The 26,520-nt window shown below is 31.7% G+C and overlaps 1 protein-coding gene across 2 annotated transcripts in view; it reads right to left on the reverse strand.

The window, feature by feature from the left end:
• Positions 1-1,693: 1,693 nt before the first annotated feature.
• robo1 (roundabout guidance receptor 1) overlaps positions 1,694-26,520 on the reverse strand; it is a 586,207-nt gene continuing 561,380 nt past the window's right edge. Inside the window, exons 10-17 of one of the 2 annotated variants that reach the window (XM_081728089.1) lie at positions 23,808-24,171; positions 21,823-22,103; positions 20,893-21,067; positions 19,312-19,550; positions 17,533-18,154; positions 14,935-15,182; positions 8,450-8,684; positions 1,694-5,115 (exon numbers count right to left, since the gene is read on the reverse strand). In XM_081728089.1, coding sequence (XP_081584215.1) covers positions 4,874-5,115; positions 8,450-8,684; positions 14,935-15,182; positions 17,533-18,154; positions 19,312-19,550; positions 20,893-21,067; positions 21,823-22,103; positions 23,808-24,171 — 2,406 coding nt within the window. In that variant the 3' untranslated portion in view covers positions 1,694-4,873. Of the gene's footprint in view, positions 5,116-8,449; positions 8,685-14,934; positions 15,183-17,532; positions 18,155-19,311; positions 19,551-20,892; positions 21,068-21,822; positions 22,122-23,807; positions 24,172-26,520 lie in introns of both variants that reach the window. The other variant, XM_081728088.1, reaches the window with a different exon arrangement.

Here is a 26,520-nt window from a genome sequence, read left to right on the forward strand (position 1 = left end):
CCTTCTCCTTTAGCCGATAATTGGTATAACTGGTATAACTGTCAGATCCAAAACTGTACTGGTCCAAAACTGGTACAACTGGTATAATACCAGTTATAACTGGCAAAACTGGTATAACTGGATCAGATCCAAAACTATTATAACTGGTATAATACCAGTTATAACTGGCAAAACTGGTATAAATGCAATTCATACTGTCTTCATTCTGCTAGTAAGAATAGATTTCGAATAACTGTCAGATCCAAAACTGGTATAACTGGTATAATACCAGTTATAACTGGCAAAACTGGTATAACTGGATCAGATCCAAAATTATTATAACTGGTATAATACCAGTTATAACTGGCAAAACTGGTATAACTGGTATAAATGCAATTCATACTGTCTTCATTCTGCTAGTAAGAATAGATTTCGAATAACTGTCAGATCCAAAACTGGTATAACTGCCAGATCCAAAACTGTCCAATTGGAATAACTGTCAGATCCAATTGGTATAACTGTCAGATCCAAAACTGAAAGATTTCAATTCTCATTTTTCAAAATCACTTGTAATATGAATTCATTCGTTCAGAATTAAGAGTCAGAAAGAGTCATCTACACTTAGATGACAAGACTTCGATCTGACTACACGTTTTTCCATCACAGTATTGTAGCACAACATTTAATATGCTTGACATGCTAACTACGTTTACTTCTGTCTAGTATTTTCCTTTTTTTCTTTCTCTCTCAATAATTTTCTACACTGTAATGATGATATGTTCAGTCTTGAGAGCTAAGTGCTTATACAGTATGCGGCAAAACAAACAGTACCGAAATCACATCGTTCACAGTTTTTATTAATTTGTGTACAATGTAATGAAACATAAGAAATGTCAAATGGATGTCATCTAAATGTTACTCAACACATATTGTAGATTTAAGAGGAATCGCACCTGCACATTGTGTGTTCAAAAATATTGATCATCGCATCGCACACATTCTTCATAGTGATCCTCTAGATCAATGATCATATTAGTGAACATGGGTTGCTGAAACGACAAAATAAATGATCGAATCTTCTCTCGTAACTTCGATGTAGTGGTAGGTTGTTATCAGTTCGGAAAATTGCTTCCTTCAGCATACCCCATATGTAGGCATCTGGAACAGTGAGTTCAGGGCAGTGGAAAGAATATGGAAAATCCGTTCCACGGAAAATCAAGCGAGTCCAAACTCTCGTGGACAGAAAGACAAGCGATGCACTTAACAGTGTAGGCAGTAGCTCTGTCTTGCCGCATCTATTGTTGTAGTGATTGATTTTTGGTGCGGCAAAACACGCGCAAATCATGCAAGAACGGGTCAATAATCAACTGCAGATACATTGCACCTTCCGCGCGCCATGCATATGTGAATTTCAGTACTGTTTGTTTTGCCCCATACTGTAATACATTAACTGTTTTCTGAAAGTTGATGTAATCCAGTTTGACTCTCAACACTACAGTAAAAATAAAAGAAAAAAATTAGGAACGTTTATAGGAATAAAATTGATTAATACACATTTTTGTTAATTATATTCGATTTAATTATTTGCATTACTGACTAGTATTACAACTAGCTTATCTTTTTAATATATTTATCTGTATTTACAATGATATGTACAGATAAAAGGGACTGGTAAGTTATAACAGGAAGTTTTCTTTTCTTAAATACATAACAATTGTTTTTTTTACTCAGTGACATTTTTTTAAAATCTTTCTACACATAAATAAATAATTCTTTATATTTATATTTATATATTTATATATACTACAGAAACAATTCTATCAACTTCGGGTGTAACTTGAAAACACAAGTGTCCCTTATTACAAATTTAGTATTATTAACAGAATTTTCGACATGAAATATATTAATTTAGTAATAAGACACAACTAAGTAGAATGAAGACATCAAAAAAAGTAATGACATTTAATAAGTATTCGAAATAGAAAGAATAGGTAGTGGAGAGAGAAACCCTTCTTCCTTGGTATAGGCAAACTCCCTTCAACAAACGTCCTGATATTGAAACTAAAAGTAAAAGTGAGTTGTTTATTTTCCTTTTCGTATATATAACATTATTTCTATATTTTTTTTAGTTGTATTTTTACTGAGTGTGGGATTCATAGATGCTCGCGGAGTAGGCCGGTATGAATTTACACAACAGTGAAGAAGCTAGCAAGTCTGACAGTCGAAGTGCATTCCAAATCACAAATGTAATTTTTTGATTAATTTAAAATACATTTAAAATGTTGTACAGTATTCATGTTACACTAGATACATTATCCATTATTGGTGTTAAAATTCGAATAATTCCACACTTGTATTATTATTCAAAAATAAAAAAATAAAATTATTTGAATAATGTTCGAACGTTTTCTTAAAATAAATAAATAATAGTAATCAACTGTTCGAAAAATTGTTCAAATAATGGAAATTGAATATATGTTTAACCCTTTTAAATTTTATCGTATATTTTTACATGATAGGGTAGTGTCTTCATTATTCGATTAAAAAGGTACTAGTAAAGCTTTTTACTTCGTCTTTTTTGTTTGTTTGTTTGTTTTTTTAAGCCTGGAGGCATTGTAAAACAAGTTACGTATGGTTTCACGCTTTTCTGTGTCGAGGTTATGACGTCATAATTTAAATTTCTTTTTGTTAGGCTTATTTTTATTATTTTTTGGCAAGCTTACTTTTGCACCTAGAAGATTGAAATTTTGTCAAGACATTCAGTGCACCTCTTCTTTCAGATCTCTGTGTTAACACAGGGGGATCCAGAGGGGTGAAACGGTAATAAAAAAGGGATATTTTAAAACAAAAATTCCTTTTTTTCGCGATTTTCCGTCTCAGATACATGATGGAGACATGTGAATGGAGATGCTGTTTATGCAGGAATCTGGAATATTGTGGGGATATTCTTAGCATACTGGTAATTTTTCCCGTCTTTACTTTTCAAGATAGAAACCTGAAATTTTTTACACATATTCAGTATCCCTTAATATTTTTCAATTGATTTTAAGATCTGTTCGTTAACACAGGGAGGGTCCAGAGGGCCCCAAACTTAGAAAAAAGGATGTTTTCACCAAATATTCCTATTTCTCTCAAACGTTACCTCCTTGAGAACATGATAGGCTCATGTGAATGGTACCGTTTGAAAGGCAGTTCCATTCTAAAGAGAATGAAATACAAACCATGATCCCAGGATAAATAGGGATGATGCTATAGCTGCTTGATTGAAAGTCTATAATATACCTGAAAAATGTCAAACTTTAAAAGGGTTAAACAACGAATGTCCGAATAATGGTTCAAATAATAAAATTAAATAATTATTTAAAAAACAACAAATTTTTGAATAATTATCCAAGTAAGGAAATAATTACTCGAACAATGGATAATTAATTAAACAGATGAATAACGAATATTCAAATAACCATGGAAATTACTAGAACACTAATCTAAGTAATGAACTTTCAAATAATTATAACACTGTTTTCTATCTCAATGTTGAAAACAGTTTTCCTACTATAAAACAGAAAATTATTATCTTTTACACTTGGGTCATTTGTTCTATACTTGACATAACGTTCAATTCACACTGGCCCCCTCTTTTAAGCAACTTTATATGTTAACTTCTTTATTACATTTAGTGTGTGTACTTTGAACTTTTCTTTTCCATATTATATCTTCTCTTTAGTTAAATTGTACATATTAAACTCAAGCAATATTGCGAAGAGAGAAAAGCTACTTAACAGGAATTCTAAGTTGTTACAGTTTTAGCGTTGTTTTTGTTTTTACGTCTATTTTTTTTTATTTTGCTAATATATAGATGTATATAGATATATATTGTTTATTGACTTACAATATGGCAGCATAATGACTTTTTCTTGCATCTGAAATTATTTGTATCTAGTTATATTGGTATATATATATAATATGTAATTAATTATATGTCTACATATTGATTTTGGGATATGTCTTTTTATATTGTATATACATATCTAATAGTAATAAAGTTATTTTTTTTCTTTTTTTTTCAGTAATTCATTTGGTCAATGAAGATATAAGGGACAATCTAGTGTTAAAAAATTTCGATTTTCTTGCCATGCATAGTGATACTGGAATAAAAAAGTGTTTTCTGTTTTATTATTATGTTTCTTTTAAACTAATATATTTTCTTTCTTTTACGGTAAAAACAAGTTCTTTCATGTTCAAATACTCTCACTTTTATAGTTACATTTAACAAATTTTGTAACTTACATACAAAACATTCTGTCAATCATCTAATCACCTTCACACACACACACACACACGCACATTTACATATATTATACACTCTTTTTTTTCTTTATTTTATATGCTTCTATTTTAAAATGTTTTCTCTCCATAATAAACTGGCACAACATGTATTTTCATACAGAAGACTGTACAGAATATTCTTAAGGAAGGGCTGTGCATGCCACAACAATCACTTTATTTAATACAATTATTAACACACTTTTTTTTATCTTTCTAATCGTAAAAAAAAGGAAATTCGTGAATTCTTAACTGCCCAGAGTGTCATTTACACATTTCTTTATATATATAATATATACAAGCAATTATTAAACAATACAATTATTAGGGAAGTCTTTGAAAAGTAATTTATATATGTACAAAAAGTTGATATGAACACAACACAGAGGTTTTAATATTTTTTTTTAAAAAAAAAAGGAATAAAATTCACCCATCGAAACTTTCATTTATCACGTTTTCTTAATTTTTTTAAATTAATATATTTTTTTTCCAATTTCGTATTTTTTAGGCTTCTTGCGTTTCGTTCTGCTAATGTCTTATGAATTAAATAATAAGGAAGTTTTAAAACAACTTAGGCACAGCTTTCTCGTACTGGTTCGTTTTGATTGTGGTATTCGGGTTTCGAATCCTGATCTTTTTCACCAGTACTGGACGACACTGTACTATTAGACGAAGTTGCACTATTTAAGAAAGCACTACCATTAAAAACGTTGAGCTTTCGCTGACTAAGAGGGCCTCCACCACTGCTGCTCATTGTGTTTTGAGAAGACTGCGATGTTGGATAGTTTGGTTTCGAATATGCAGGTATATCATCTGGAAAGAAAAAGCAAAAAGTGTTACTTCATAATTTCTTATACGAGTATTTACAGTTATGTAAATAAAAAAAAAAAAAGTTTAAAAAATAAATATTCATAAAGTTTCCGATTGTCCATAAATTGTTATCAAAATAAGACAAAGCAAAAAAACATTAGACAATTTAATTTTATAAAATGGATAATGTATAATTGACATTTCAAACATGTAAAACTTCTGATGATAAAAATTGGACGTTTTTCAGTATTTTCTTCTTCCTTCCTTCATATCCATTTCTGATGGTGATCTATAGATTATCGAAAACTAAATTTTCTGAGTGCTTTTATGTGTAACGGATATATTTGTTTACTGTTTCTAATTGTGACAAAATGTAACAGTTTTTATACTATAGCAATGTCTTCGTGAGACCAACAGATATATCTGTTTATTGTTGCTAATTGTGACAAATTGTAACAGTTTTTATACTATAGCAATGTCTTCGTAAGACCAACAGATATATTTCTTTACTGTTGCTAATTGTGACAAATTGTAACAGTTTTTATATTATAGCAATGTCTTCGTGAGACCTGAAACAATCTTTCCCTTTCGGATATGATGTATACTTCCTTAATATAGCATACATATCCAAACTGCCACACTTTCAAGTTAATTTGATTTGTCAATTTATTGTCCTTGTCACAATCAGCAATAGCAGTTAATGTTTACAAAAGAACAAATAGTGTTTCAACGTATATACATAATTTAATGTTCACTTGTCAAAAATAACACAGTTCTTTTTCTCTTTCTACACACTCTGAGTTTTATGTCACAGTGTGTAGAAAGAGAATTATTATTAGAACCCATTCCAATAACTAGACAAAGAAGAAGCTTTTAAATGTTGTATTTCCGGATAATAGTTTAAATGTAGCGCTCCCTGAATTTATGCACCTATTTTGAAGCAAACTGCATCTCAATGTTGGTATTTAGAAATACAAAATGTGTCTTAGGTCTCTTCATGATGCATTAATGATTTCTTGACTTATTTCATTGTGAAAATCAGGCATTTTTATCTTTCTCTGATAATATAGACTTCAAATGTTTTAACTTCTAAATTTATTTTCTAAATTAGTGTCACTAGCAATGAAAATGGTATTTTTCACCACTTCTGTGACAATATATACTTCAGTATTTTTAAAATAGAGTATTATTACTATTATTCTTATTATTATTATTTGTAACTATCATTCTACAAATAGATTTCTGTAATTACTGGATATTCTTTGAGGATTATATTCAGGAATTATAGAAGCAATGACGTAACCAAAGGGAGGCAAACGGGGCTTGTGCCTCGGGCGCCGGATTGGGAGGAGCAAAACTGGACAAATATTTATTTTTACTATAAAGCAAGGAAAGGAGTTTTAGCAAACTAAAGATCATAAAACAATTACCTCAGAAACCTTACAGGACAACAACGACTTACCAACCTTAGAAACATATTCATGAGCATAAGTTAGCTTCAAAGCTATCTTTAGAGGACATTATAAAAACCTCTGCAGCCAAAAATTAAATTTTAGTTCCAGCTTTTTGTGTTTTCATTTAAATTCCATCGATTTAAGAGATATGCAAAATGTCCGAGTATAATACTCGAGACAACAGCTTAATTGTTTGTCATAATTAAATATTCTATTCTAAAGCAACAGATTGTTAGATGCACTCTATGCATATGCACATCCCGATATAATTCCAAAAACATTGTGATTTGCAGTTATTATCATAAGACTGTAAGAACATGTCAAGCATGCTACTCTTAGATTATTTGGCAATCAAATACTAATTAGTTTGGTGTTTTATCTTGTACTAAAAATTAAATTATGTACTGTAATTTTGAAATCAAGCTTTACCATTTGAAGAAAAACATGGAATAGGAGAATTACTGTGTAATGTCAATATCAGACGTAGTTGGGGAGTGTTTTGAAAAAATGAAATGAAATCTTTGAGTTTTACGTCGCACGGTTATGCCGGTTAGGCTAAAGGAGACGGTGATGATGAGTGATGAATGAAATGGTGGAATGAAGAAAGTGGAAGGAAAAGGGAGAACCCGGAGAAAACCCACGCACAGGGTGTTTGTCCACCACAAAGTTCACTTGGCGGGGGGAGTGTTTTGATTTGGGAGCGCTTAGGAGGGTGCTAAGGCGAGTTCTTGCCCCAGACGACACCTAGAATGATAGTTAGAATTCCTAAGCATGGTTTTACATTGTCTGAAGTATTATTTATAATTATACTTTACTATAAAAAATACGATATTTTCGTCTATCTCTACCAATGAACACTTAAGCGTTTTTCACTACTCAATCATAGTTATATTTTCGTTCTTTTTTTAATTTCTTTCTTTTAAGATATAAGAAGTAAGGCATTTTATACTGCCTCTGACCATATGATTCATAATACAGGGTATATCAGAAACGACTTAAACCCATATTGATTTACTCATTTATCTTACAGACATGGTTTTGTTGTCGTTTTTTAGCAAAATACATCAAGTTTTGACTCACGTAGTACACTAGTTCAGAAGCAAGACATGCAAGCGCTAGCGGCAGTTGCGGCTACCTTTACTGGTCCCAAGCGTGCTAGCTGTGTGTTTTGGTTTGAAGAATCCAAGTCTGCGACAACTAAGCAACGTAAGTTTCGTACAAAGTATGGTAAAGATCCTCCCAGTAGCGCTATTATTTATCGGTGGCATAAGTGTTTTACTGAAACTGGATGTTTGGTAAGACACAACAAATCTTCAGATCGTTCCCGTACGTCTGTGGAGCAAGTGAAACAAAGCTTTGTGAACAGTCCTACAAAATCTACCCGGCGAGCTTCCCGACAGCTGGGTGTCCCATATATGACAGTTTGGCGTGTGTTGAGAGAACAGTTGCATCTCAAACCATACAAATTACAAATTGTGCAAAAATTAAAAGACACCTGACACGCTGAAACAGGTTTGGCAAGAAATCTGACTTCACATGGGATGTGTGGCCGAAGCACCAATGGAAGCTATGTTGAATATTTTTTTAGGTATAAGGCTCTTTAGGAATATCTTTATATATAACTTGATGTATTCTGCTACAAAATAACACCAAAACCATGTCTGTAAGCTAAATAAATAAGTCAATATGAAAACTCAACTTAAAATTTGAAAAAAGTTGTAAAATCCTTTTTATATACCTTGTATATACATACTAATAATACTTTCTCGCCTGATTTTACATAATTTTCATTATTCTCTTTCGTTTATTCCAAAGCCACGAATTTTCATAAATACTTTGTTTTAAAAAAGCTAAATGTACATCGTAAGAAATAACAATAGTACCTTTTCTATTTTGCCCTGAAGTATTTTGGTTCCTAAATGCATTTGTCTCATTTGGCCGGTCTAGTGAATTAATTGTATGTCCATTGTACTGCTTCTTCCGATGAGCTTTGGGATAAGGGGGTCTAGCGACCATGGCACTGTAATTGGAATCTGTACTATAGGGCGAGGAGGGCCGTTTTGGGCGGTGGTACGTTTTCTTATGTCTTCGTCCAGGATGCGGACATACTACAGAGCCCTGAAAAACATTAAAAGATAATTTCAATATCAATTAATATATTCAAAACAAGTGTATATACCATATACCTAAGTATACATGGAAATTCAAATAAAAGCACTATCATAAACATGAATTGTCTTACTTTGTATTACGAGGTGGTTGAACTTCAATCAAACAGTTTCAGTGTATGCTGATATCCTTGCATGCTATCTGTATTAATACAAATTATCAAAGGAGAAAGAAGTTCAAACACTTAAAATTTGTTATGTAATCTGGGAAGAAGAAGTGAACACTACGAAAATGGGAGCAAGCAGCATGGGAATACCATAACACTTTCTGTAAGATTTCGATTCCCTAACATAAAGGTAATAGAGCCCTCTGGTCAGGTATATCTACCTATCTACCCCTCTGGTCAGGTATATCTAAAAGTCTTCAAAAAAAGAGTTTCATAAACATTTGCTGTGATTTTTTCCTTTAAGAATCTATGAAGCTACTAGTTCACTTTCATATTCGTATATAGGCATAACGAAATGGAACATCATTACATGAATAAACGAACATGTGAGGAAGTTCAAGAGAGTAGTGGCGGAAGCCACTTTTTGTCACCAGCAAATTTATGTCAACTAAAAAAAAAAGTAAGAAAAAATAAAAGAATAAAACATACAATACATAACTTGGGCCCTCACTATGTATGTTATTAATGTATAATTGTATAATTTACAAGTTTACTGATACTTCCGCATAAATATGGATAGATAGATAGATAAATAGATATAGATATAGATATAGATATAGATATAGATATAGATATAGATATAGATATAGATATAGATATAGATATAGATATATTTACAATGCACCAAATGGCGAAGTCTAACTTGAGAAGAATCTATGAACGAAGTTTTTGAACCAACGAGTGATGAAAGTATCATAATATCAGATAGAAGCTTGTACAAATATTTATATTAATTTTGACTATTTAGAAAATCAAGTCAATTTTATTCTCATCACAGACTTTTGAAAGTAGATCCTACAATAGCAGAAAATTGAATTATAATTATCAGTAAATTCATTCTAATTTTTATTCACAGTAAAGAGAACAAATTAAAACAGTGACAGCCTATGAATTGTGCATCGTACTTTTTCCACGACTTCATTTACATCTTCATTTTAGCAACATATAGAAGTTACCGATAAAGATGTGAGAGAACAATGAAATTGTTTGATTTAAGTTCAGCTACTTACTGATGCAAGGTAAGGCTGTTCATATTTTACTTGTTCATTATGTATTCTATTGCATCTATCAGCAATTATTTTACCTTGATATTCAGCGGGAACTTATATGGTTCGGATCCCACGTTAAACTGTAAGCCTACGTCTCACATAACTGAAAGAGATGCTAAACTTGAATCTAACCAACGTACTACCTAGAATATTTTGGTACTTTCGTTAATGGTTCGTCAGACAAGGAAGAAGCGCCAAAGAAAAATATAGCAGAAGAACTGAAGAACATCAGATTCGGTACAAAATTGAATATGCTGCTTTCCAGTTGATACTTTGATATTTTCTTCTTTAATATTCCTTTTTTTTCACTTCTTCCCTTAAATCTCTGTTTTATGAAGTATCACTATAAGTGCTAACTTAAAAACTAATTGGAAAATATTGACGAGCCAAAACAGTATTTCATAGAGATGACACGTACTATAAAAAAAAGGAAAAATATAAGTGTAATTTAGAAAATAACATGTTTACTAATGATGTACTTGAGATGTTATATTATCACCTAGAAATGAAAAGCATTCTTGTTTTCAGATATTCATGGGCGCAGGTTGGAGGTCAAATTAAGAAACAGCACAAATAACCGCGTCCTGTGCTTTATTAAATTCAGTACAAAACTAGCTAATATTTCAGAATAGGTATCATGGACGTTTATCGGTCACAACACAATTGTCATTCTTGATAGGTCAAACGATATCTTAAAATATGAAGGTGTATACGAAACCTAATGAAAATCCCATCAAACTTTCAACACAAACGTAACTGTGATAACAATCACACATTGTCACGATCTCCTTTTTCATCTTATCTAAATGTTGAGATGTAGAAATAAAGGAAGATGAAAAGTTACTAATATACAAGCTTTCTAAAAATGTTCATTTTTATACATTCACAAAGTTTTACACAAAGCATTGTCTATATTTGGAAAGAATGGTTAAAGATAATGTTTATAACAATTTATGTGAAATATCAATTGCAATAGCATTAAAACACGTAAACCTGAGAGTTCCGTAGGCTTCAACAATAAACCAACAAATTTATGTAACGAAGATGAAGCTTAACAATTATTTCTATAAACACTAGTATACAGAATGCGACAATATACGACAACGACCTGATACTCATCTAAAACTGAAGTGAAGTGATATTATTAAGATAAGACGGCGGAAGGTACTGAAAGAAAGCTTACTATTTCCAATACGTATAATAATGAAAATATTCCCTAATAATTTGCATACTCACTCCGGACTTTATTGGAGCGAGCGTTTAGACAAGAATTAAAAATGTATGCAACAATAAGGAGTTTTCCTTTCCAAGGAAACGATTTCTTGCACAGTCAGAAGATGCCAGCAGTTTGTAGGTGAAATGTAGAATTAGAAATTCATGGCAAAAATAAATTTGTAAGGTATAAAATAGATAACTACCTGGACTTTACAGCGATATATCCCTATTATAATTAATCTGTACCTATATTATCAACATTGATCAGAGGCGCAATAATTAAGCATATAGCTTAGATATAATTAAAAGAAAGAACGCTGTTATTGACAGGACATGTTGTCATGAGTAAGATTATTAGTTTATTATTGATAGAACATGTTGTTATTGTCGAGATTATTAGTTGCTATGGGAAAAGCTTATTACTGAGCTATACACACGAAATTGGAAGATATGTATAAAAGCTATGGTTGCTATTGATATTTAATGTACGTATAAAACAGAAGAATAAATCGACGATTCCTGGACGCAATTCATGTTTATGGTTAGTAATTAGTAGCTGATATGTTTATTATAATAACATGATAATTTAAAGATACGTAAAACGAATCAGGGCTAAAGCGAAGTGTTTATATATATTTCGTTTTATCTGGTGCCGAAGACACGGGACCATACTATACTATTTAGTTCTGAAGAATAGTAAGAACTGAGTTTATGTGCATACGTATATATACCTTTTTATGAGTTTCACTATTTTGAGAAGTGGGAAGAGAATACAAAGAATTGCTAATATGCAGGATTCCGAGATTGAAGAAGTACCCAGTATTTCAAATGAAACCATATCTGGAAATGCCGTAACTCTGTCTGAACATTCCTATTCTAATCTTATTGATGTGTTTAGTCGACTACTAGATGAAAAGCTAGAACAGAAATTTGATCAACAACAAAAATTATACGATGAAAAGCATGAAAAGCTAGATAAAAAGCTAGATGAAAAGCTAGAACAGAAATTTGACCGACAACAAAAAAAGCTAGAACAGATACTAGCGCAGCAAAAATCTCTTGCAGATAAAGTACAAGGTGTACAAGAAGGTTTCGATCGGCTACAACATAATTTGAAAGAGGATTTGCACGTATTGATTAAAAGGGTGAACGGTACTGATGCGAATAAGAAAGTAGAACCGGAAGAAGATCAGAAGAAAGTCGATGAACGAAATGAAAATATTGAAGAACAGGATGGAAATGAAACAATTGAACCTGTGACGAACGGTGATGCGGGAGATGTTACAATTGAAGAAAAACCGTCATCTCCGGCCAAGGAAACCTCTACTACTACTACAGGCGTATTCAAAATTGAAGTGAAAGGTCTACCGAGATTATACAGGTTAGAGAAATTGAAGAAATTGTTGACAGACGATTTGAAGTTGGGAAGCCATACTATTTGGTCACCGAAAAGAGTGAGTTCTTGGATTTATTTGATCTTTAAAACTGAAGAAGACCAACAGATGGCAGTGAAGACCTTGAATGGATACAGTTGGAAGAAGCGAGTTCTTTCAGCCGAAGTTGCTGAAGCTGATCATCGTAAACGAAAATTGGAAAACTCTGTTGATAAGGATTCTAAAAAGGCGAAAGTTGAGCTATCTGTAGAAGATAGAATAAAACAGGCTACAATACCTTTGTGGGATGTTACTTATGGAGAACAGTTGAAGAAGAATAATGAAGAAATAAAATCTTCATTCACGCGACTGATGGATTTGTTGCCGAGAAGGAATTTGGATTTAGCAGATTGGACAGAAGAAAGAAAAGAGAAGAATGAAGGACTTGCAGACTTTCTGAAGCATTCGCCTATAAGAAAAATTACGCATGATTTGAAAGATTATTTCCAAAACAGAGAAGGTAACTGTTTGAATGTGACATCGTTCTATTTCCTGATCTCCACTGAAAAGGAAGAAGGTGAGAAACCTCCACCACTACAGTTGTTGTTCGGGAAAGAATATGTGAAAGAAACTATATGTGACGTGAATTTCCGAGTATCTCCAGATTATTATTTTCAAGTGAAGGCTTTGATAGCCGAGCAGCTTTATACTTCCATCGCGGAAATGGTTGAAGCTGACGAAGAAACTTCCTTGATAGATGTGTGTTGTTTCACTGGAGGAATTGGGTTTATTCTTGCTAAGAAATGTGCTCAAATTCTTGGCATAGATACGTTGAATCAGACAATTGAAGATGGCTATATTCTCGTTTGTGACTCCTTGTTTAGTTTGGTTGGATCTTTTGGACATGTAACTTAGATTTGAATTACGGAGTTTGAGAAGGTTGTATTTAAGTAATTTTACTTTAAATAACGTTATGATTTTGTCTATTATCAGTACTTTGTTCGAATAATAACATTTTGTTCAGAAGGGGAAAACAAAATATTTTTATGCCGATATATTATGTATATTTTGTTTTATGTTATTTAATCTTGTTGAGTTCATGTTTATGATCGCGGTTGCTGAATTTATGTTAGCATATGTCTTAATATTATGTGCCTTATTAAGTCTTTCTCTTATGATATACCTATTGTTTTGTTCATCTTTATTTCATCTTACATGTTCAAAAGAGATTCGATTGTATTAACTTGAAATCCATGACAGTGAACTTAAATCGAAGCTTTTAAATGTAATTATTGCCTTCTGATCTTGTTGTTGTTTTGATAAGATGACGATCTTAATTATAAATAATGTTGTTTGTACATGGATGTTATCGCTTAATGTAAAAGAGGAACAATTAACTAGTGACTCTGCGCAAGTCATCAATTAGTCATAATTTTGAATAGACCCATAAATGATATTTGTAGTGAATCGACGTTTTATGATACGTAATTAGTAATAAAAGAAAAATGTTGTTATAAATGAATTGATATATATATGGAGAAAGAAGAGAAAAGAAAAATATTTATATTGATGTAATAATAATAATTAATACGAGGATTGATGTAATAATAATTAGTACGAGGGCTATTCAAAAAGTGAGTGTTTTGAAAATACACAGGGTTCTTTCCTTCTCTGTAATACTGTTACGGAATTCCCGTTCTGGGCGACATTTACAGCGATATATCCCTATTATAATTAATCTGTACCTATATTATCAACATTGATCAGAGGCGCAATAATTAAGCATATAGCTTAGATATAATTAAAAGAAAGAACGCTGTTATTGACAGGACATGTTGTCATGAGTAAGATTATTAGTTTATTATTGATAGAACATGTTGTTATTGTCGAGATTATTAGTTGCTATGGGAAAAGCTTATTACTGAGCTATACACACGAAATTGGAAGATATGTATAAAAGCTATGGTTGCTATTGATATTTAATGTACGTATAAAACAGAAGAATAAATCGACGATTCCTGGACGCAATTCATGTTTATGGTTAGTAATTAGTAGCTGATATGTTTATTATAATAACATGATAATTTAAAGATACGTAAAACGAATCAGGGCTAAAGCGAAGTGTTTATATATATTTCGTTTTAACTTTTATACCTAAAATATTTATACCCAAGACATACCAGGACAGAAATTAAGTTATAAGATTTAAAAAATTGCCTACCTTACTTTAATTCTTTTAGCTAAACATTATCATAATCACCAAGTGGTAAAAACAAAGTTATAAAGTATAAAATAAATTATTACCTGGACTTTTATGCCTAAAAAGTTTTTTAGCCAAACTACTGCACTCATTATATGACAAAAATTAAGTTATACGATATAAAATAAATAACTACCTGGACTTTCATGCCTACGTTCTCTGCTGCTTGAGTAACAGCTTGTGCGAAATCAGCTTCCGCGTAAAATGATGATTCACCATCACTACAGGAACATGATCCTTCGCTGCAGGAACTACCTTCCCATGATCCAGCATTCTCTCCGTTTACGCTGGATTCGGGAGTATGGTCCCCAACACGGGCGTAGTTTTCAATATCACTATAATCTGGCAGACCTTCTACATCAGACTCTATGGGAGGATGATTTACTACATAAAAGAAAGCAAAATTTTGGTTATAAAAGAGTGCATACATAATAGTAAACGTATATACTTTCATCTTCTAAAAATTTATAAGTTTACTCTTATGAAAACTCTCCAAAACTCTTGAAAAAAAAAAAAAAAAAAAAAAAAAAGGACAAGATTGTTATTTCAACGTGTCTTTCGTGTAAACCTTTAAAGCTTCGGATGATAAAAGTTTCAATTCATTGACTCCTGCCCTTGGCCAACTGGATCCAAGTTCTACTTTGTATTTCTATTTTTGCGAAGTCTACCTTAATATGTGCGCCTTTCTAATGGGTCTTTCTCTTATTAGATTTCCAGTTAAAATTTTGAAAGCGTTCCTACTTTCTTCCGTTCTGACTGCATGACCTGCCCAAACCTCAAAGTACATTTTTTTTTTTTTTTCGACAATTGTTAAAGCAATTACATGTCTAGAAACTCAAGGTGCATCCTTCTATGAGTCACTCGAATTTATTAAGAAAACAACAATTTTAAATTCTGTCTCAAGCAAAACTGGAAGAAACGTTAAAGAGAAATTGGAAAAGATGCTTAGCACACATCTAGAGTTACGAAATATCAACTCAATCAAGTGGTGCATATGTAATATTAGTAAAACTTTGTCACATGAATGTTCCGAAATTTCTGTGCCATTTTACAAACATTGTCCAATCACGTCGATTGATGTAGAAAGGTAATTTTAGGCCTACAAACTTAATAGATAATAGACGACCGTGAGGATTTTTATTTATTTATTTGCTGGAAAAGAGTATTCCCATTACTAGAGGGTAGGAAAATGAATGACTAATTCACATAAAACTTACCGATTCACGACGTTGAAAAAATTAGCATTATTGTTAACTTCAAGTATATGCAGAAATATTCAGATATATGCATTAACCTTCAAAATATGCATTTTCGTATGCGAATATGTATTAAATAAAAATCCAGGTTCTATTAGAACATTACGAGAAAACATATGCAGGTTAAATTTTCTTACTTGTTTCAGCAATGACTTTTAGTAGTATTTATTTCTTATGCTTGTCACATATGCATTTTTCTGATAAATGCCGAACTACAAATCTTATTAACGTTATTACCTATTTAACTAAATATTGCTAATGTTACTGGAAAACTTTCTGACCCAGAAAGGGATGGCAAGCAGTGCCGGATTGGCCACGTTGGCTACTTGGCAATAGCCAAGGGCTCGAGGGACCCCGCAGGGATCACGAGGCGCAGCACTTGTAAGCCTTGGTCGAATTTTCGCGATCGTAAATGCTTTCTGAAGTCTTCCTACGAAACAGGTTGCGGAAGCCTAAGTTCGTCTTTCCGAAAGAAGTCTTCTCGGGCCCCCTTGCTCGTATCAGTACGGTCCCGTGAGCCAGTAAAACTTTGTACTTAGGAAAGACCCCCCTCTAGTCCGTAACGGCCCCCTTCCCCTTATTCGTTTTTACCTGTTGTCTCATGCGTACACCGTTTATATATACTACTCAGAAAATATATATAGGGGGTCTTTAAGGACCCGCGCCAAGGGCCCTCAGCTTGGCCAGCCCGACACTGATGGCAAGTTATGTATTTGACCATTTCCTGTGGTAATATTCTGACTTCAAAACAAAGGGTTGGTCAGGAACAAAGCTCGTTTTAAAGTAATAGAAGCATTTCGACCTGAAATTCTGTTGAAAATACGACAAATAAAACGATGATATCGTAAACACATAGTTATATCTAGGTAGAAAACAGATGAGTCGTAAGAACAATTCCTTTTCATGTACGTGAATGAACATCGTTGATGTGGTCTTGCAGTCTATTATCTTTTCTCTTCACTTACATTGTTGTAAACCAATTCAAACAATTTGTTTCTTGATTTAATATTTTCCAAACATTTGTGGAATTTTGATTGTTTAATTTTTCTGTTAAAATTCGTTCTGTATACAGTGAAAATTCAACCTACTACCGTGAAAATTCATTATTAAATACAGTAAACATTGTAAAGAAGTTAATTTGAAATAAATAAACTGTTTCATAAGTGCGTATTGTGTTATTTATAGTGCATATAGGCGAACTTTTAAGTGGATATTTTCAGTTTTTTTTTTAGTGCACACAAATTCGGGCCCCAATTATAATTAAACACTGAAATATTAACATTTCAATGCTCAGTAACTTTTTCCAATAAAACATCTAAGTTAATGTTTTATTACTATTAATATTGTTTCAAAGCTATATTTGTAACAGTTAACGAAACCTATATACATATACGCTTACAATATTAAAACTTGTGATACAGTATACATATCATGCAAGAAATACTCAGTTCAACTTATAAATTACTTATTGGACTTACCACGATCCATATTCAGTTGTGGATTATTTCCCTGGATGTGCATTCTATTTGCCATAGGTTCTGACACTAGACTTGGAAGAGATGACTGAATACCACGGTCCATAAGGGGATTTCCACTACCACTATTTGGCGGAGATTGATAATCACAATAATTAGAATAGCCAGGGCCATAGATCACAGAACCACTCTCATAAATACCTTCACCACCAGGTGGCTGATATGAATTAAACCCCATCGGAAAACTGGGAACTGGAGGAGGGTGTTGCTGGGGTGCTAATAGTTGGCCGGCCATTAAGGGATACCGTGGCATTGGAGTATTGCTGTTATATCCCCCGGCTCCAGCCCCACCACTGCTCCCACTATAGTTTGAATGGCTTTCCAGGTTCCCACTGTGATGGGGAAGCCAGGAATAGCTACCGCCACTACTGCCACCACGAATAGGTGGTGGAGGTGCTCCGTTGTTTTCACCAAAATGCATCGGTGTGCCCTCTCGTGATAGGCCATGGGCTCCTCCTCCAAAACTTGACATATTTCCTCGTTTCGCCAACATAGGACTATTATAAGCCTGAGCAAAATTTGGCGACACTCCTCGGATTGAGCTTGCATTGGAATTTGGAAGTTGCTGAAAAATTTAAAAAATAGAAAAATAGTATTAGAATACGGTGAGATATCAAATATTCAGATCAATAAATTTCTAAGTTGCATGAAAATTCTTTGAACACGGAATCTACATACAAGTTTTACCAAACTTTTCTAAAACCTCACTTTTCTCCTAAAATTTGATATTACTATTAGTGGTATGCTTGTAAATCATGTGAAAATTATACCAGAGGTACACTCCAAATATCTGAATATTTATATGTGAACTTAATTTTCAGAGAGATGTCCGTGTTTAAATATTTTTTTATGTTTTATTCATGATTAATGTTTCTAAGGCGTCCTACTGTCATTGTCATCAGAATTGAAAAAAAAATATTTTTTATTGTACAGCCATAAAAACTAAAACATTGTTTTAACGTCCACATAATTTAAAATTAAAGAACTTTTCTTTAGTTTGGTTTAAAGTTAAACGATTGCGCTCCCTAGCTAAGGAAGACAGATGATGATGACAATCCGTCTTCAATCAGCATTTAAAAATATGCTTAAAATTATTTTCTACATCTACTTGAATTTTTCCTCTCATAAAATACATAATTTTTTTGAAGTTTTAGTTCAATATATTAAAAATACAGACGAGTTTTCCTTATAAAGTAAAAATTCCTCTGTAGCAAAAACCGGTTTTGGCATACCAAAATATTTTTGTATATAAAAGACACTAACAGTAGGTAAATTATACTATAATAAAAACATTCTTTGTAATACATTAAAGTAGAAATTTTTATCATTCTTTGTACTATCAGTAATAATATTAATAATATATTTGTAAAATAGATATTTAACCATACGTACTTAAAAAACGTGTTTTATTATTATTATTATTATTATTATTATTATTATTATTATTATTATTATTATTATTATTATTATTATTAATGAAGTATTGGTCCGTAAATAAGTAATACCAGGATATAACTAATAGGAGAATGTGTAGGACAATTAGAACTAAATCATTAATCATAAATTCAAAAGGAGTCTAATGCATATGATATTCTATCGTTAAATTCTAAACCAATAGTACTTATTAAATAATTCTAATCACTTATAGAATTTATTTCAAATACATTGGTTGAATGCTACAATTCATCCTACCTAGTTTCTATAATTTTCTAGAGAGCTTACCTGTACTAGCAAACGATTATTTGGAGACGCCCGAGTTCTCGCATCACTAGGCGTGTCTGGTCGTGATGCTTGATCATTTGGAGGAGGGTGCTCTGGCGGTGGAGGGAGAAATTCTACCCAATTGGGCATTAGTCCTGGTTGTTGCTGTGTTTGTGGATTTGGAGGCGGAGTATTAAGTGAAAACTTGCTACGTAGACTTAATTGCTGCTTCTTTCGATGTGCAGGCAAACCATTATCGTCTATAAGAAAAAGAAATACAGATTACAAAAATTATTATGCGACAGGTTCATTTAACTAATTGACACAGCAGTTAATTATAGTTTATTTTAATATATATCTATCCATTCATATAAAAATTCCAGCTTTAAGAAGTAAGAAACGGTTGTGAATATGACTCTCACGAAAGTCGAAATGTCAAAATACATTACGCTAAAAATGAAGAGGACCAAGGTATGCAGAGGTAAACACATTGTTAAACATAACAGTACATAGATAAAACAAAAGAATCCCGAAACAGGCATGAAAAAGTAATTAATTACAAGAAATTAGCTTACAGAACAAGAGTAATGCAAATAACTAAATAAAATCTATAGCACTTTTGCTAATACTTCATCAAATATGGCGGAAAACAATTAAGAAAAACACATTAAAGGAAAGAGTAGTAACTGAAGGCGCCAGGACCCAGCGTTATATTGAAGTTAAGGCATATTGAAGTTTTTAGTTTACTACCCTTTTTTTAAAAATCTCTTTTCTTACTACCCTTCCTCTTAAAATCTTCATTTCTTACTACCCTTTTCTTTAAAATCTCCTTTCTTACCACCTTTCCTCCTAAAATCTTCACTTCTTACTACTCTTCTCCTTCTGTGATGAAGCGTCAGTAAAAATACTTACAAGTCTTTTCTTCAATTTTTTGATTTGTGAGTTAATTAAAGTAGTAAATTTGTAATATATAGCTAATTAAAGTAGTAAATATGTGCTGTATAGCTAACTAAAGTAGTAAATTTGTAGTGTATAGCTAACTAAAGTAGTAAATTTGTGGTGTATAGCTAATTAAAGTAGTAAATATGTGGTGTAAAGCTAACTAAAGTAGTAAATTTGTGGTGTATAGCTAATTAAAGTAGTAAATATGTGGTGTATAGCTAATTAAAGTAGTAAATTTGTGATGTATAGCTAACTAAAGTAGTAAATATGTGATGTATAGCTAATTAAAGTAGTAAATATGTGGTGTAAAGCTAACTAAAGTAGTAAATTTGTGGTGTATAGCTAATTAAAGTAACTAAAGTAGTAAATATGTGGTATATAGCTAACTAAAGTAGTAAATATGTGGTGTATAGCTAATTAAAGTAGTAAATTTGTGATGTATAGCTAATTAAAGTAGTAAATGTACAGCGGGGGACACTTCTAAATGGTACAGCCATATGGAGATTTACGGCTAAGGTGTACCATTTAGAAGTGTCCCCCGCTGTACATAATCCCTTATTCAAAACTAGACAACAATTGTTAATTCTTTTTGTACATCCGCATTCGTAAGAGACGAGAATTAAAGGGTTATGAAAAAAAAAAAAAAAAAAAAAAACTTACCGATATACATACTGCCAAGTTCCGAAGTGGGACTACCAGGTTTCATTAAATGAGCTTGATCAGGATTAGTATCGGTGCTGGACATATCTTGTTTCATGCAGGAATCGTTTGAACTTGACGTTTTAGCTTCGGATGGTCCACCCATCGCAATGGGAACAAACAACTGGCCGTTTTCCTGTAAATGTCAAATTTATTAGTAGCATCCACTTACTTAATATATAAAAGTATGTTTATACCAAAACAAATCATTATATTTTGGAATATGAAAGTAAAGATGACATTCAACGAATTATTAATATTTATTTCAGTACTCCGAAAAACCTGTGAGCAAATATAAAAACAATGTCAGATATCAGTAAAAATGCAATAACATAAAAATAAAAAGGAAAAAAGACAGGACTAATATTACATGTAATGAAAATGCAAGTTAAGTAAGCAGAACCAATTAATGTCACGCTGTTCTGAAATATTCAAGCTCTTGTTCTAATTAAAAACGAACAGACAAACGAAGAATAAGAAAAATAGTCACCTTGAAAGTACATTTACTAGAATGTTGCTCCTACATTTATCACTTAAAATAATCAGTCAAAATCTTATATAATTATATTTGTTTAATAAAGTCAAAATTTATCTTTAAAGAATCAACAAATCCTCTTAAAATTTCATATTTCCAATGTAAAGAAATTAAAATTGTACAATTTCTTATACTGTGGTTTGGCATCTTCAAGACAATGTTACGTAAACAGTATTTACTAACTGCATACTACCCAGTATCATTCGCTTCAAAACTTTGTCAAACTCTTTTCTTCTGTTAGTACGTTCACTAAACTTTGAATTTTTGAACACAAAGTTAACTCCGACATTCTCGTTTAATGCTCTAATATTAAACATATTTCTCTAATATTAAACATAAATATCAAATAAACTTACCACATTATCTCTTCGTTGTATGGAATTAATGAGAGTTGTTGTGGCGTACGGTGCAGGAGGTTCTGGTTCCTTGCGACTGTAGAAAGTGGTGAGGTTTCTGGTATCAACTTCAGCATAATCTGTAGCAGAACTTAAATCGTTTGTGGGACAATTGAGAAGTTTAGTTTCGGACATATTGGAATCTTTATCGCAGTCAGCTGGTCTCCATCCCCTGTCGATCCATAGAGTTTCTTTCCCATTCAAATTCAGTTGTGTTATGTCATTTGCGTTTACTACGGGCACTGTAATACAAGTGCCAGCTGTTAGGGCAAAAGTTAATTATTATTAAACACACAATATATAAGGAAAAATACAATATCTAATTATATGTTATTAAAATCACAATTGAAGTTTTATTATATATATAATAAAATAATGTAAGTACTTCAACTTAATCATTTTTAGTCAATATTAGTTCGAAACCATCTTCAGCAGGATGGAGATTTTTACTATTCAACAATATCAAGGAAAAATAGAGGAATTGAAGAGTCGAAATGATTCTTTTACCCAGATCATATAGACCTCCATTCAAAGTATTTATATAGAAAATAATACACTATATCATGCCTTATGAATCCAGCCTCGCATTCAACCCCTCTCGTTGGGCTATACAGATATACGGAATACAGACATGCGCATAATTGGCGAAAGAATCAAAATGAACGTATCAAAACAGATAAACACATATAGCTTAAACAAAACTAAAATAATTGGAGGAAAAATAAGTTTTGAAGGTTTTTTTTTTTAAAAAAAAAGACAGATTACAAATAGAAGAATGCACTTTCAATGGTTTCCAACTATACAAAGGCAGTTAGCTGTACGGAAGAGTGACACAAAACACAATCAATGTGTTGAGATAAAGAAATGAAAACGAGATATGCCACGAAGAAAAGAAAGAGTAATCTTAAGATTCCGAAATGGCCAAAACTTTAAGAATATTTATTGAATAATGTTAATTGTTATCAATGATGTATTTCACGGAATAAATATATAAAGTTGAAGGTTATGTTGATCGTGTGAAAACAAACAAATCAAAGCAGATGAATGTAATGAACTTCTCTAAGTAAAAAAAAAAAAAAAAAAAAAAAAAAAAAATTAAAGTTGTTATAGTATGTGTGTTACGGCAATGTCAGTGGTAGTGTACTTAAATGTTTTCCATAGTACATGTGATTTAATTTATGTGCGAGTAAATGTCGTTTGTTTATTTGCGGTATTGGACAAATATGCTGTTTTAAAGGAAAAGTTTACTGTATATTAATTTGAATTTTTTGACATCTCGAATTTCCGATATTTCGATTTTATTTTTCGTGTTCCCTTGGCCTTCGAATTAAAAAGAATACATTGTATTTAACATTTGAAGAAGTGGAAGTTACTTCCAAGATTTCTACTTTAAATATATTAAGGCGATATGATAGAAAAAATATTTTTTTTGACATTACTGGATATTATCTGGTTCTTTGGATATTTCTACCCATTTTAAGCTTACTGTATATTCCAAATGGCAGTTCAAATTACAAATACAACTTACATTAGTCATCATAATGAATTGCATTGAGAACGTTATACACGTATATATATATATATATATATATATATATATATATATATATCGTATCTACGGACGTACTACGTATATAGCGTTACTTATCTATTTATTTTATCTTCTTCACTAATATTTGTGAATATTCCAGTAGATATGTTATGGTTTTCATTTTGAATTACGCAATAGTATATCATAGAAAATAAAAGTATTTTACATACTCAATAACTCGATTTTCTTAAAAGTATTCTCTCAGAAGATGTTTCCAGCAAAGGAGATTAAATAGAAGGCGAAATTAAATTAGTAAACGCAAGGTATATATATAAACTTTTATTTTCTATATGATATTTCAACAGTCAGTTACTAATGACAAAATTGTTGCTAATTAAGATAAAATAATACATACCATTTAAATGTCCCAGCTCCTTTTTCAGTGCCTGTCTTCTTCTGATGTACAACATAACAACAAAAATCAGAATCATTACGAACACCATGCTTCCTATGAGACCAATGAACCAGGCTTCCTTCACAACGCTTGAAAAATCAGAATCAGCTCCTTCGCTGGGATGAGCTTTTGGATTGTGAAGGAGAGCCGGGTCCATTACCAACGTAACTGGGGATGAGTAAGGACCTATTCCAAGTTTCGTGTAAGATACTACTCGGGCTGTATATGTTTGTCCTGTTGTTAAATTATTCAGGAGGACTGAAGTTGTTGTTGCATTAAGTATCATTTGTGCTAGTAATTTAGTTCCATTTCCTTTAACTTGAATCTGAAAATAAAATAAATATTTCACAAAAAACAGTCCAATATATAGGTATAACTCACATACTATACTACTTAAATATATTTCTATTAAATACTCTAGTAATATGGTTTATTGTGTAAATAACTGTTGTATCATGTGATGTATTATGTTCATGCATGCATCAAAATGTGTGTGTGTGTGTGTATTTGTGTCTGCGCTTGTGTATCGGTCTTTTGTTATCCCTCCTCTTGTTAAAATCCTGCGGGCGTCCCTGTATGCAAGTTAACATCTAACAATAATAAGGGTATTAAAGCAACCTTTTAAATTACTTTGCTCATAATTAGTTGAAGCGAATGTGATCCAATCTCACATGATATAAGTCAGAACTCAATTCTGGTTGCCTCAACAATAATACGCAGAACAAGTGTTAAGCATTCCATAAGAATTGTGTATATCGCAATTTAAAGTATAACAAACGATTTTTTTTTTTTTAATTTTTTTTATTTTTTTTTTTTTAACCCATAATATATTTTACATTACAAATATACTTTCCGTATAAATTATAATTGTCAAGCCAAGTTTTAAGGAATGAACAATATATTAGTGTTTTATTCAAAACAGTCACAAATAAAAAAAAAATCAAAAAATGTTTAAAAGATAAGACTAAAATATTATATTTCAGGAAACAGCATTTACGTTAAAGTAAATAACATGCAACAAATCATCTTAAATCACTGGAGATAAATATTAAACATGTTTTAGAAGTAGAGTAAACATCGTACGTATACTTGATTTGTAGACATAAATTTCTACAGTTTCTTAAAATTCCACCTTCTAGGAGTAAATAAGATATTTTCAACTGGGTACAACTGAAGAATGGCAGAGAATTCGAAATACGAGATTTTAGACTTAAGTGATTAGAAGGACAAGTTAAAGAAGTTAAATAAAAACGGAAAAGTAGAAGAAGAAGAAAAATTGAATGAGGAGATTACAAAAAAGTAAAGTTAAGAGTGTGTTGTAGGATCAGTATGCTATGGGTAATAAGTGTTGAAGGAAATAACATAATAGCTGAAAAAAAATGTTGGCTCATAGAATCTTGTAGTTACTGTTGACAGAAAATGGTGAACATGCTGATGCAAGCTGTGTTTCGTACTCTTTAGGGCTTCAATCAAATTAACAAGAATATCCAAGGGATTAAAATAGATGTTGTGGGGACATAGAATATAAAGAAATAAGATTTAGATTAAATATAAATAATATCAAAGTAATTATATCAAGAAAGAAGGATAAATTAAAAGTAATAATCAAAAGAGAGTAAGTGGTTTACGATTTGTAGTATAGAGAACACATACCTTCCGATTCCTTGAGAATTACAAATTTCGAACAGTCTAACATTGTAAGATATAACCCTTTCTATTAAACCCTTTTACAGTTGATTTCCAGTAATTGTTTTATTTAAGTTTGTATTAACAGTTTTATGAGAACATGAGAAATGTCTATGGTTTAAAAATATAGAGATCCTGAAGTTTCGGTAGAAAACGAGTGTACACAAGTGTTGACATTATTACATATAAGTCACGAGCATGTGCAGTGAGCCTATATTATGAAGAATAGTAGTTTTCTATATCAGGAAATAGAGTAGTTAAATAAAGTGATAGCAATGATCTGGAGGCTTATTGGTAGTGTTAGGAAGCCTTGAAATCGTAGTCTATTCGAGAACTGTATATTATATTATCCGGATTCATATTAGATTCAACATCCTTTCCATTGAATGAAATAGGAATTACTTAGTTGTACAACTATTAATTTTACATTTTGTTTTGTTTTGAAGTTTAACGTCCCGTTCAGCAGCGAGGCTATATGAGACGTAGACCTACTAATTAACGTGGAATCCGAACCACATGAGCTCTCGCCGGGAATCAAACCCGGGTCTCCCACGCCATAGGCGCGTACGCTACCCGCCTAACTGCGAAGGAGCTCTATTATATATATATATATATATATATATATATATATATATATATATATATATATATATATATATATTTGAATTGAATCTATGAAGAAAGAGAATTTTTTATGTAACACAATCTGAAACAGGTAACTATAAAATTCAGCTATAAAGCTTCACTTCAATATCAGTGTGTTTTTTATATTCCGTTTTTATGCTAAACCTGATTTGTAACAGCACATACCTTATGTAATTTAGTAGCAATTCTTTCTGAATAAACAATATAACATCTCCATCTAATATACCTGGCGATAGTTATAACATACACTGCAGAATTTTTGAAATTTTTAGGAACACTCTAATTAATTTTGCAATGAATATAATACAAAACATATCACAAGAATATCACTCAAAATGCATCA

The sequence above is a fragment of the Thermobia domestica genome, chromosome 10 (genome assembly GCF_964235325.1).
Source record: "Thermobia domestica chromosome 10, izTheDome1.hap1.1, whole genome shotgun sequence".
NCBI classification, from domain to species: Eukaryota; Metazoa; Arthropoda; class Insecta; order Zygentoma; family Lepismatidae; genus Thermobia; species Thermobia domestica.